Source organism: Cynocephalus volans, chromosome 9 (assembly GCF_027409185.1).
Source record: "Cynocephalus volans isolate mCynVol1 chromosome 9, mCynVol1.pri, whole genome shotgun sequence".
In the NCBI taxonomy this organism is placed as follows: Eukaryota; Metazoa; Chordata; class Mammalia; order Dermoptera; family Cynocephalidae; genus Cynocephalus; species Cynocephalus volans.
In genome coordinates, this window is record NC_084468.1 from 64269423 (window position 1) to 64282468 (window position 13046).

General features: G+C 40.9%; 1 protein-coding gene across 2 annotated transcripts in view; it reads left to right on the plus strand.

Annotated features, from left to right (window-relative positions):
- PARM1 (prostate androgen-regulated mucin-like protein 1) overlaps positions 1-9384 on the plus strand; it is a 103138-nt gene extending 93754 nt beyond the window's left edge. For both annotated transcript variants that reach the window (XM_063108159.1, XM_063108160.1), the window contains one exon: positions 5520-9384. In XM_063108159.1, coding sequence (XP_062964229.1) covers positions 5520-5604 — 85 coding nt within the window. In that variant the 3' untranslated portion in view covers positions 5605-9384. The remainder of the gene's footprint in view (positions 1-5519) is intronic.
- Positions 9385-13046: the final 3662 nt, after the last annotated feature.

The following is a 13046-nucleotide window of genomic DNA, read 5'->3' on the forward strand; positions in this document are numbered from 1 at the left end:
GAAAGTTTCCTATCTTTTTGCAAGGTTAACATTTCTATATGTAATCCCAAAAGATTAAGCTAAACCTGAGACTGCAGGGCTTTGGGGGCCCTGTGAAATACATTTGCTTTATAGTATACTCCATATCAATTTTTAATAAATAAAATAAACAATTTTGATCTGTCCCTTCTAAGTAAAGGTGATTATTTAAAGATATTTTTGAGTAATACCTTTTTTAAAAAAAACAGACTATGGAAAGAGGATTTTGAAAATTAGTGTTTGGAAATGTTTCCATCTGTGGGATTTTGGTGGAAAGAAGATGGAACTGATAGGATTCCTGAGTTGTGATACTCAATCTGCACTAACTTACTATGGGAACTGTGGGCAAATAAAATAAATTGACCCCTAACAGTCACAATTTTCTTAGCTTCACAATTGTGGCTCACGATGTTAATTTCTTAGTTTTGACAAATGTACCATAGCTACGTAAGAGGTTAACATTAGCAGAAGCCAAGTGAATGGTATATGGAAACTCTTTGTACTATCCTTACAACTTTGCTGTAAATCTAAAATCATCCCAGTGTAAGAAGTTTATTTTTTAAATGTGTGGTCCAATAGCTACCACACAGCTGTGTTGTTGCTCCTGCCTCAGGACCTTTGCGCTTGCTGCTCCCTCTGCCTGTAGGGTCTATCTCAGATACCCACATGGCTCATCCGTCGTCTCCTCTATGTGTCTGCTCCAGTGACATCTTAGTGAGACCTTCCCTGATCACTATGTTCAAAATTACAAGCTCCCATTTGGAACTCCTCATCCCCTTCCTTGCTTTATTTTCTCCCATCGCACTTGTTACCATCCACTATATTATTATTTACATCTTATTTATTGTGTTTTCCCCCACTAGAATGTAAGCTCCCTGAGGATGGGGATTTTGGTCTTTTAGTTTGCTGCAGTATCCCTCAGGTCCTAGAATAGGGCCTGATAGATGCTGGCTTTTCAATAGTTAAAAGAAAGGAGCCAGGCAGGGAAATGACAATCAGAAAAAGAGAATCACCAGTGGAAACCAAAAAAGGAGACAGTGACAGCTGCACTGGTTTTGCTAATGGATAATAAGAATCTAAGGCTTAATTACTAATGGCTAATGAGCTGCAAGTTCAGCTGTGTTTTCCCAGCGCTGAGCCATGTCTTAATCATCTTTCTATCCCTCCTTCTTAGCATATGATAAGCAATAATAATTGAATGGCAAGACTCGCTTGACTGAAGAGGAGAGGACTTTGGGGGCATAGTTGTCAACAAAGGTGGAGACTTGGTGGCGAACTGGGATTGACCCTTGCGAGGTAGAAGGTGTTTTCTAAAACACGTTTTGTTTCAACACAAGGAAAGTAAAACGTCTCACTCACTTTCAGAGACAATTGAGTTCTATTAAGTATTGATTCTACAGTTAGCTTAAAACAGGTACCATTTTGCAGTAGTGGAGAAGGCCTCAAACTGCAAATGTTACCACAACATTTACCAGTTGTCACCAATAAGGTGTCACCATTTGGGGGTAGGGAGTGGGAGTGCTGCTTTCTATTAGAGGTAAGCCACTATAAAAGGAGAGCTATGATGGAAGGGCTTAAAAAAAATCATCCTTTATTTTACCTCTTCAGGTTCTGCTTTTAGCTAACTAAACCATACAATAAATAGAATCACACTGACACTAAGTACAGTGCCATTGACTGACAGGGACTGTAAACACTGTGCTCAGTGCTTTAAAGCCACATCATTGCATAGGAGTTTAGGCTTAATTCTCTTTCCCCTTCTTGTCTTTAAAGTCAAAATGGTAGTTTTGACCTTTGGCATTCTTTAATGAGATTTTTTTTCACTTTACCACATTATATTGTTTAATAATTTGCCACAGACCATATGAATCCTTGCTGGTAATGACCAAGCAAACTCCACATATTCTATTTATATGCTACTGAACGTATGCAGTTATCATCAAATATTTATAAAATAACCAATGCGTCAAGAGCAATATATTAAGTGTCCAGGTACTTAGAAGAATGGTAAGACATAGTCTGCCTCCAAAAAGTTTACCATCTAAGGTGAGCCAAGGCACAGCAAACAGAAAACCTAGCTATGTTGGATAGGGGCCAGTCTTTATTAAGAAATTGAGTAAACAAAATTGCTTTGACCTGACAATGACTCTGTTTGTGTAGTTTGCTGTTCAGATTGAAATTAGATGAAACAATGTTGCCTTATAGAGTTGGGAGACCTTGGTTTTAGTACCAGCTCTACCATTAAATAACACTGACAAAGTCATCTAAATTTCTTGGGTCCCACCTTCCTAATCTTGGAAGTGAGAATTTTGTTTTTTTTTTTTCGTCTTTTGTTTTTACCTCTTAAACTCTGCAAAGGCCAGTCTGAACACCTCCCCATTTCCATCCAAAATGTGCCATGATTTAAGAAATTCTGACCTAGAGAGAGAGTGTAACATGCTCACTAATTATTCTTCCCTTATCTCACACACACACACACACACACACACACACACACACACACACACACACACACACACACACACACACACACACACACAAATGTGTTTGTCTTACTCTTTCTACGTATTATCCAAACCTGGCTTGAATCCCAGCACACCCAATTCTTTTTGTTTAGGCTCCTTAATGTATTAAACAAGCCCTATGGGGTCAGTACATTCTCAATTTTGGTTTATCTATATCTCTTACATCTCTTTCCTCACTTATCAGTATTTTGCTCAACTCACTCTTCATTCAAATGAGAAGGCAAAGAAAAATTAAAGTAAAGATCAATCTTTTTCCTTTATTTTACTAGTGTTTTTGTAGGAGATGCCCCTTACAATACAGAAGCTTCAGGTACCGCATTGACCAAATTGCCTTGCCTAAAATAACCATCCTCCGACCCCACTTTGCATAAAAATAATTTTTAAAAATTCAAATAACGATCATATAAGAAACTGATTTTATAACTCTGCCTGGGGCGTAGTTTCAGGCATTTCCCATGGGAAAGAGGTTCACTTTCACTCAGTGCTATTTTTTACTATTTGCAGATTTACCATGTGCTTGTGTAAGTTTCATTACTATAAAAATTAAAAAGCAACATTGGCCAGCATTCATTGCACATTTACTGTGTGCCAGACCTTTTACATGCATTACCTCATTTAATCCTCCCAACAAAACTGATGCAATTTTTTTTTTAATCTCCATTTAATAAATGAAGAAACAGAGGGTTAAAAATTTATTCAAGAACATATATCTATTGACCAAACTGACATTTTATGGAATAAAATTATATGATGGAGATGAAAATGCTGTGAGAAGTTAAATTACCATACGAAGGTGAAACAGGAGTACCCCATCAGCAAAGCAGCATGTTTATTAAGTAGGTATTTGCCAGGCTTGCAACAGTAAGGCATGCTGAGATTTATGATGGGCTCCAGTGCTGTAATCCCCAGGTTTTTACTTGTTCATTCTAAAGCTTCCATTTCTCCACCGTCTTATTAAAGAATTTGATTGGAATTGGAGGTTTTAAATTTGGGATGAGTGTTGGTTAGGTAGATAGCCCATGACCTGCATTTACCAAAACTACCTCCCTTATTCCTGTAGATCAGAAACAGCAGTGGTGTTTCTGGGTTGATATTTGTGGTCTCATCTCCCCATACCACAGAAATGAATATGGATCTTTAGGGAAAACAAAGTATATTGTGGAACATCTTCAAGTTTCCAGGTATATAGGTTGGGTCAGTTGGGTCAGCCTTTTAGACATAAATCAGAATTTCGAAGTCTAAGAGTTGGGAATAAGCACAGCAAGGGCCTGGTTCTTTTCAAAGAATAATCCCTTTGAAAATACCTGGCAGATGTAAGTAAGCTTCAAGAGAGCAATAGCAGTTATAATTATTTTAGCAACAGGTAAAAGCGCAGCAAGTGCTTTTTATGCCTCTCAGATTGTATTTTCATTTTAATTTTCATATTTAGCTGAGAAAAAGCATTAGGGAGAGTGGGCATGTTTTTCTGTACTATATCTAGCATACATGATTTCTAGTGGTAAGGTGTAATAATTCACATGTTAACATGAACTTCGGAGGCACCAGATGCTCATTTCATGGTTTTCTTCCAATCCTGTCATCAGTTTTAGTCTTTAGATGACCGTTTCCCTCTCCAGGAAGCTCCCATCTTGGGAACAGATTGGTTTTTCAGGGAACTCAGGGTGTATTTTCCAGTCACTGTGTCTTCCACAGACATTTATTGAGGACTTACTATGTGCTAGATACTCTCCTAGGTTCTAGAAATAGAGCCAAGAATAAACAGAACAGGCAAATAACCCATACCCTTACAGAGCTTATAGTCTATTTAGGAAAGAGAGGCAATAACAAAATAAATCAATAATAAAATAAATTATATAGTATGCTGGAAGGTGAGGAGTACTATGAGAAAAATTCAACAGGGAGTGCTGGGGGTGGGGTTGCAAATTTAAATAGAGCTGTCACGGAAGGCCTCACTAAGAAGGTGACATCTGAGCAAAGATTTGAAGGAGATGAGAGAGCGAGCATGTAGACATATGGAGGACAAGCATTCCAAGCCAGGGAACAGCACGTGCAAAGGCCCTGAGGCAAGGGAGGCCAGTGTGGCTGCAGTAGAGGAAGCAAGGGGTCTACAACTGTAGCTGATGGGGCCAGATCCTGTGGGCCTTTGCAAACCATTGTAATGACTTTGGCTTTTACTCTGTGTGAGATAGGAGCCATAAAAAGGTTTTGAACAAAGGAATAATAACAATCTGATTTCAGTTTCTTGTACAAATATTGTGAGACAGGTTTTCCAAATGACCCACCAAAGCCTGTTTGATCCATATTACCATCGAACTAAGGTGCTAATCAGACTCTTAGAACCTGAGCACTGGATTTAGGTCCAGGAGGTAAGGATTTACTTACAGCTCAGTTGAATGACTTTGGGCATGTCAATTAACATCTCTGAGCCCCATTTTTCTTATTAGAGAAATAAGAATAAACCATACCCGCCCCATGGCTTTATTTTGAGAATCAAGTAAAAACTGAATAGAGAAGCACTTTGTAAATTATAAAACAAAATATAAATGTCAAGAGACATGGTGATAGCAATAGTAGTGTGCTTGTGTCATTATTATTTCAAGGAAAATTAAGTTCAGGTCCTAAGTCAGAATGCTAGCAACTCAAGCTTGCCTTTCCCATTCCTTCTTATTAAATAAGCCATGGAAATGGAGCCGCCTCCTCCTGCTCCAGCTCTGGAGAGAGATAAGAACCCAGCTGATCTCAACAGAAGGTGCCAGTCAGGCTCCCAGCTGGATCAGTCATAATTTACAGGGTGTTCGGTAGACTGGGGCCTCCATGGTTGCTGGGTCTGTTGCAAAGGACTTGTCCTAGTGGGAGCGTTATGGGTTCCTCTTGTGTGCCCCACAAGTCTCCCCAGTTCAGGCTGCAAGGCATTAGGCTTTCCGGGGATGGGCAACTTCTCCAAGTAACCACAACCCTCTTCTCATTCACCACTAGGCACTCCTCCTATGGAAGGCTTTTGGATGACCACGACTACGGGTCCTGGGGAAACTACAACAACCCTCTCTACGATGACTCCTAACAAAGGAATGTGTCCTGGGATGAGGAATAACTGTTCTTTATTTATAAGTGCTTATCCAGTAGAATTAATAACAAGTACCTGATGCACATTGAATGACAATCTTAAACCCTGTTTTGTTGGTATGGTTGTTTTTTTTTTTCCTCCCTCCCCTCCAGCTGCTACAAATTCCCATTTCTGGTATGAAAAGAACCATTATTTAAAGATGAGTGGAGGCTGATTTGCAGCTGAAATGGGTCAACCTTACATCAGCCAGGCCAGACCACCATGGTGAAGGATCTGCCCCCATCACTGGACCCACTTTGAGAAGAACTGAGCAAGAGAGATTGGATTTTGTTGGGAGTTACTTTTAGGGGAACTTTTTGTTTGTGGTAGTTCTTAAACTTTCTATTTAGGAAATTACATTAAATATCAATGATGGGAAAGGAAATGAGTCCTGGGACAATTTCACCCTGCATGTAAGGAAGCAGGGGTTTTTCAGATGCCTTTTTAATCTCTGCTTACCAGGTTGTATCTGATAGGATGCCTGCTTGGCTCTGCAAGTGGGAGAGCAGCTTCTTAGCGGCCGAATTAATGAAAGATGAAAATAGGAAGTGCCCTGGAGGAGGCCAGCAGGTGCAAGGCACAGGGTAGCAGGTTTCTCCGCATTTCCTCTACCTGTTCTCCCCTGCAGCTGGGATCCCCGCCCACAAGCTTTAGGCACTATTGCCATTCCAAAGGAGAAGGCTATGAGCTGAGCTTAGTTATAGAGGAGAAAGGGAGAGGCATGCTGAGTGAGCGCACAGTGGGGGAGTGGAGGAGGGCAGGAGGGAAAGAAGGACACTACCATGCACTGAGCACCTCATTAGGGCAAGGGGGACCCAGCTCTCAATAACTGCCAGAGACATCCACTGCTTGGAGGAGCCCAGAAAATCCCTGCTTTTTACCCATGAAGCAACTGGTTCACTGCCTTACTGTCTCTTGGATAACGGCTGTAAACTGTTAAAGAGAGAGAGAGAGAGAGAGAGAGAGAGAGACTCTAGTCTGTCTGCAATTGCTTAGTGAGGCATTTCCATAGGGAACAGACATGATTAATCTGTTTATTCTTCCCATGCATTTACCTTACTAATTCTTCCCTTTAATAAATGAACACTCCTGGGTATATAGTCTTAAAATCCTGCACAACAAATTTTGAGAAAGAACTGTTCATCCTTGTAAGCATTGATTTATTTGCAGACATTTTCAACCAGGAGGTGATTCTGCCCCCTCCCTACCCCGGAAATCTGAAAATGTCTGGTGACATTTTTGATTGTCATGACTTGGGGATGCTACTAGTGGGCAGAGGCCAGGGATGCTTCTAAATATCCTACCTGTCCACGCACAGGACAACACACCACAACAAAGAATCATCTGACCCAAAATGTCAATAGTGCTGGGACTGAGAAACCCAGATTGGTTGCAATGCCCACTGTGCCAGAACAAAACACTCACTTTTTTATTTTTAACAAAATGAAATGTGTTAAATTTTTAGCTCCAGAGTGTTTCCTTTGTTAGCTGATGGGTTGGTTTTTGGCATGCATGGTCGCCTTTTTATTTCTATGTGTTTTCTAGAGAGCTAGCTTTATTTCACGGCTACAACTCTGTCCTCCTATAACATCTGATATCAGCAACTAGCATCTTATATCCCGATTTCATGTGGTAGAAAACATACATTGGGGCCTGTTTGAGAATGTGTTATATTATCCTATAACAATGTCATAAAGAACTTGAAACTGTATTAATTTTTATTTCTAACCTTGGTCCTTGCTGCCATGACTCTGTTTAGTTTAGAGAAATGACCCTGGGCTCATCCTTTTGCTCACTGTGGCCCAGCAAAGTACTGACATGAAAACCACCCCTGCCATGCTTTTTCTCACCCCTCTGGTGGTTAGTGACACCAGTGCCACTTTCCACAGCCTGCCACCCCACACTCTGAAAGAAAATTATCCCTAAACTCTTTAGGTACCAAAGGAGAATGAGCAAGCCCCAAAGGTATTTTCCAACCAGGATGGGTAGTGAGGAGTGGGCTGCCAGGAACTATAATATCTCTGAATATGAAAAACAAAAGACAAAAAAAAAGTGGACCTTCTCAGGAAAATGGCAAAGAGTAGCCTACAGTGCCCCCTGACAGTGTTTGGTTTCAGTAATTGTCCTTCTTCCCCACCCTGCCCCCTTCTAGGGCTTTCAATTTGGCAAATGGCAAGCCAATGACAACAGGACATTCATACAGTTTTTTCTTTCTCAGCTAAAAACATTTTGACAAAATATCAGTAAAAACCTTTGGAGAAGTGCACTTCTGGATGCTGCTTCTGCCATAAATACTGGGTCAGAGGGACCAGCCTCTTCCCAGGAACCCTGATTTATTATAAATCCTGGACACAGCAAGCAAGTTTCCTTCCAGAAGGCTGACATTGTGCAAGAGCACGTGATGGGTGTGTTGCTCTCGTTAACTTCCAAATGATTACAGCAAAGGGAAGGATCTGGGGCTAAAGCAGATGCATTCATAACAATCCTTGTTATGTCACTATAAAATACCTAAGGGTTGAACCTTATTTTGCCAAATGTATTTTTTCTGCTTTTCATTTGGTCAAAGGATTTTAGCAGCTGTATTCTACAAATATTACTTAAAATACACACACATCTGAAATATATGCTGACAATTGATGTCCTTTACCTCAGGGAGAGTCTATTCAGATCTACCAAGGGAAATGGCTCCAGTGGATCTAAACAACCACATCCCGTTTGTGGATAGGACTCGCCATTATGCTTTAGAGAGAATGTCAGAGCAGGAGGGAGGCAAGCAGCCTCTTCTCAATCATAGATTGCAAGTAATGGAAGAATGGGGTTCAAATTTGTTTTCTTCTCCAGAGGCCCTGGTGAAACCTCCTGCCCTCCCTGCACATCTGTGTCTTCGTTTCTAAAATCAGGGTGATGCTTTCATATTGACCTCACCCCAGACTACCTCACAAATGTTTTGTGAGGATTGATGAGATCGTGTCTACAGTGTTTTCAGTTCCTGGAGAAAAATATGTATAGACATTTTAAGTATTACATAGATATATAAATGATCTCAGTTTATTGTTTGCTGTTATACTGGTGTGTTATTACTCTATAAATGTCAGTTGTGTCATAGCCACGTTAGACAGCTGTTACAGCCCTGGACTACCCCCGATGTAGCTGACTGCCTATAGGGTTAACCGTGCCTGGGATCACGAATGGTGGTCTCCATCTGCAAATGAAAGGATAGCCCAGGACACAGGTCTCACAGACTCTTGAGTCAGGATCCAGGAGGTTAGGGTAACAGAATGGATGCCTGAGCACTAACAGCAGTAAACCTCTGCCTTTACCATCCTGAGGGCTTCTGGATTCCTTGTGGAGCTGATTTTGGTTTGATGTCATCTGTTTGCCCTTCATCTTGCTTGCAAGTGAGCATGGTTCAGTCCCTTGCATCTGGGAAATGAATTTTGCAACTGGGCCAGATGCTAATTTGCACGTTGATTCACCTTCTTTGCCTTTAATTTTTTTTTCATTGTTTGGCAAATCAACGTACCATTTCAAGTTTGATTTTAAAAGTACTAATTGATATTGGTAATAGTGCTACCTGAGATCAGTGCCAGATTTCTGTCTTGGGTGAGTTAGCTGACGTCATTTAAAGATGGAAAGATGTGCAACTTCTTTGATATTTGATGTCATTGTATCTACATTTGTTGTAAGACATATTGCATACCAATTATAATTATATCAATTAAAGTTGTTAAAAGCTTGTGCCTGGCTGTGGTGCTTCACATTTTGATGTGTTTTGTTATTTGAGCCATTCAGTTGATATGCTCAATACTGCTCATATTAAGTAGCTCTGACTTGTTCTTAAAGAAAATTTACCCCACATCAATAAATAAGATTTTCTGCATAGCAGGAAGGTCTCTCTGGTCTTGAAATAGAATTGAAGAATGTCAGAATTAAAGAAACTTACCAAGTAGTAATTTTGCTCTCACGTAAACTGCATGCCTTATAAAATAGATGTAAAGATAAACACTTTGATTCAGTGAGTAGACGGAGATACATAATTAAGTCATATTAAGACGTATTGACAATAGTGATATATTTGATACTTGCTTCACTCCTCCTCAAAAAATGAAATTTAGCATACTCATTCCTATCTGACAGTTAAATAGTAGACCATTTCAGCCATCCAGAATGTAATTTCAACCTCCAGAAGCTAACCAAAGATTATTCTGATTCAGAAGAAAAGAGCAACAGCAAGACCCACACATTTTGCTCCATAGGCAAGTAATGGACCAGCTGCAAACTAGATCTTATTGATTAAATCAACAAGTTGGGTTGTAACCTTAAGATCAGGTTTAAGCAGCTTAGTTGCCTGGCTTCCAGTGGCACAGCATGGAGGATGGACTGGGAAGAGTCAAGATAGAGATCAAGGACCAGGCATGAAACAGGCCCTGTCCATCGATTATTAGGACACTTCTTGAGGGCCCGCCATAGGTACAAAAGCAACTAAAGACCCCATTATTTTAAGCTTGCTGGATGAGATTGATCAGAAAGCAATTAAAATGTGCATAGAAAGAAAAGGCTTAATAATAATGTGTAGTGTTTACCTGCTATGAATTCTTGGATCCAAATCAATATTTTCCCTGTATTATAGCTTTTCCAAGTGAGATCATAATCTGTTCAGATTAGTTAGTAATCTTATCTGCAATTTTTCACTCTCCTAAAATTCAGTTGCACTCACCAATAGCTAGTTATATTTTGACTTTTGTCAGAAAGCATTGAATCATAAATGACTCTTGAAAAGCACTGATCATGCTGGAAAAACCTGTAAGAGGCATGATCATTTCTGTTAAAAGATCTCGTCTTTGGCAGGTATAGAATGTACTACATTTCTTGCACCAAAACAGCATCAGTTTTAGTCAAATACTGATTTTCAGTATGGGGTTTCTATCTTAAGCAAGATATTGAATATTTACTACAAAAAAAGGAAGGAATCTAATATTTATTAAGGAACTTAGGTCCCTGTGGACATTGTCTGATGTAATCCCTACATCAGCTTTAGAGGTCATTACACTATCCATCTTAAAGATGGGGAAAGTGAAGTTCTAGGATATTAAATTCATTCATACATGTACCGAATCATTCTGTGTACTCCGTAATGAATAAGGTCACCACTTCTGTCCAAGTATTTCCAGTTTGGTAAGTGGCAGAGGTGGGTTTCAAACCAGATCCATCTGTCACCAGAGCCCTTGGTCTTTTTCCACCCAAGGGACTGGTATCTGAAGTAAGTATAAACTGGATCTTAAGACCCTCACACCTCCTGCTAATATTGGACCTTGCACCTTTGCAAAGTACCCCTCAGCTATTTTAGGCAGTCTCGAGGGTGTCTGGCATGCAGTCTGGAGCAAGCTCAGTCAGCTCCCACACACGGTCCCCTGCCAGGCACAGTCACCTTTCTGCTGACTCCCACTGCTGTGGTTGTGTTCTCTGCCAAGGGGAAGTCTGCCTTCCCTCCTGTCCTGTTAGGACACCAGCACAGGGCCCACAGTCTCATGGAATTTTAGTGAAAACCTCTCTTAGTTTCCAACTGCAGCCTCCCTGCTCTTCACAGAACAGGAGTCAGTTGTGAATCCATGGCAGCCTGGACTAGAGATGTTGCCCTTGGAATCTCTCCCCACTTTTACCCTGAGGCTCCGTCATTGTGCCAACTTGTCTTTCCTTGGGGTGATAATAATAATAATAACATATTCTCACATAACACTTACTATGAGTCAGATATTGTTCTAAGTACGTTGCATGGGTTAACATCCCAATGAAGTAGATGTTATTGATATTCCCATTGTACAGATGAGGAAACTAAGGGCCAGAGAGGAGAAGAAACTTGCTCAAGGCTATATAGTGGTGGAGCGGAATTGAAATGCCAGCAGTTGATCTCCAGTGTCCATGCCGTGGACCACTTCCAAGCAGAATCCTCACTCTACATGAAAGATTCCTGACACACACTCTCTGCCAGCCATCAGACAGGCCCATCTGTGTAGTACACCCAAAGTACCCAATGCAGAAGCCAGATCTTCCCTGAAGAAAGGCTTCTAGAGTGGCCTCAGGGCCCACTCCAAGGGCACCCACAATTGGGCAGCTCTGTGGCCAAGCACCTACATATTCATGGTGCTTAGGATATTTTGAACTCAGTGGGGCCTCCACAACTGATGACCTGGCAGACTCTGAGCAGCCCCTATTTGCATCCTGACACTTCCAGTCAAGGTCAGCCACCCAGTAACCATCAACTCAAAAGCAAGGATTCCAGGCTGAACCTTCCCTTGTCACCAGATCCACATGGCAGCTGTAGTGAGACAGTGCAGAGCACCGTCTTATTCTCCCACTCACCATTCCCCCTTGGCTCTTGGCCAGAATTTGCTGCCACAAACACTGCTGAGCAGAGTGTTGAAAAGTTCAAGTCGGTCATAAGCCAGCTGTTGTCAGGTGGTGTGAGAGACAGAGATCTCCATCCCTTGTGCCTGAACATGCAGCCCTGTAACAGGGCTCCATCAGGAAATGCAAAAACACTGCTTGGTGTATTCCTAGAATAAATATTAAAATTTTAATACAATGTTAATGATTTCATATAGAACTTAGAGTCTTACACAAACTTTGAAAGAGCAGGAGGAGAAAATCCAACATCAGGTAACTGCAGATATTCTAAGGTTTCTGGAAAACTGCCACCATCTCGACTGCAACAGCAAAGCAAGTAGTTCTCAAAAGCTCACTGGGAAGTCACAGCTGCCCACGCACCTGACGACAACAATTTCTGAAGAAGAATGGTTTTGCATTTTTTCCATCTTCCACACCTCACCTAACAACCTGTCATAGATGAACCCTGGCCAGAACCATGCAGGAAGGGGGACTCCAGGAAATGTAGTTTCCGGCTTCTCCTCTGTATTGCAAAGGAGATCTGAGAAAAGGGTAGTAGCAATGCTGAGCTAAAAATAAACAAATGGCCACAGCCAGCCCCACTTTCTCCAGATTAGAACTTCCCAAACAAGACAGTAACTACAACATGCTACTCCTTATGTGCTGTGACTGTCCCTTATAGTGCTGAGGATGCACTTGCCTTCTCCCTAAAAGATAGTCACGCATCCCGTATGTCACCTTATCTCTGTAATATTCATTTCTTCTATAGTTCAGAAGCAATCTTCCCATGATACCAAATTATAGAGCTAACCACTTTAACTCACTTTAGGTTGAATAGAGGGGGATGAGAAAGGAGAGAAAAAGAACCGAGATATATATAACACACACACACACACACACACACATCAAAGCAAAGCAGAGAATATGCATAGTTACTAAAAACTTCCTTTTTACCCCTAGTCATGTGACCATGTTGGTATTTATGACTTTTTTCTTCCACTAATCACTGAATGTTC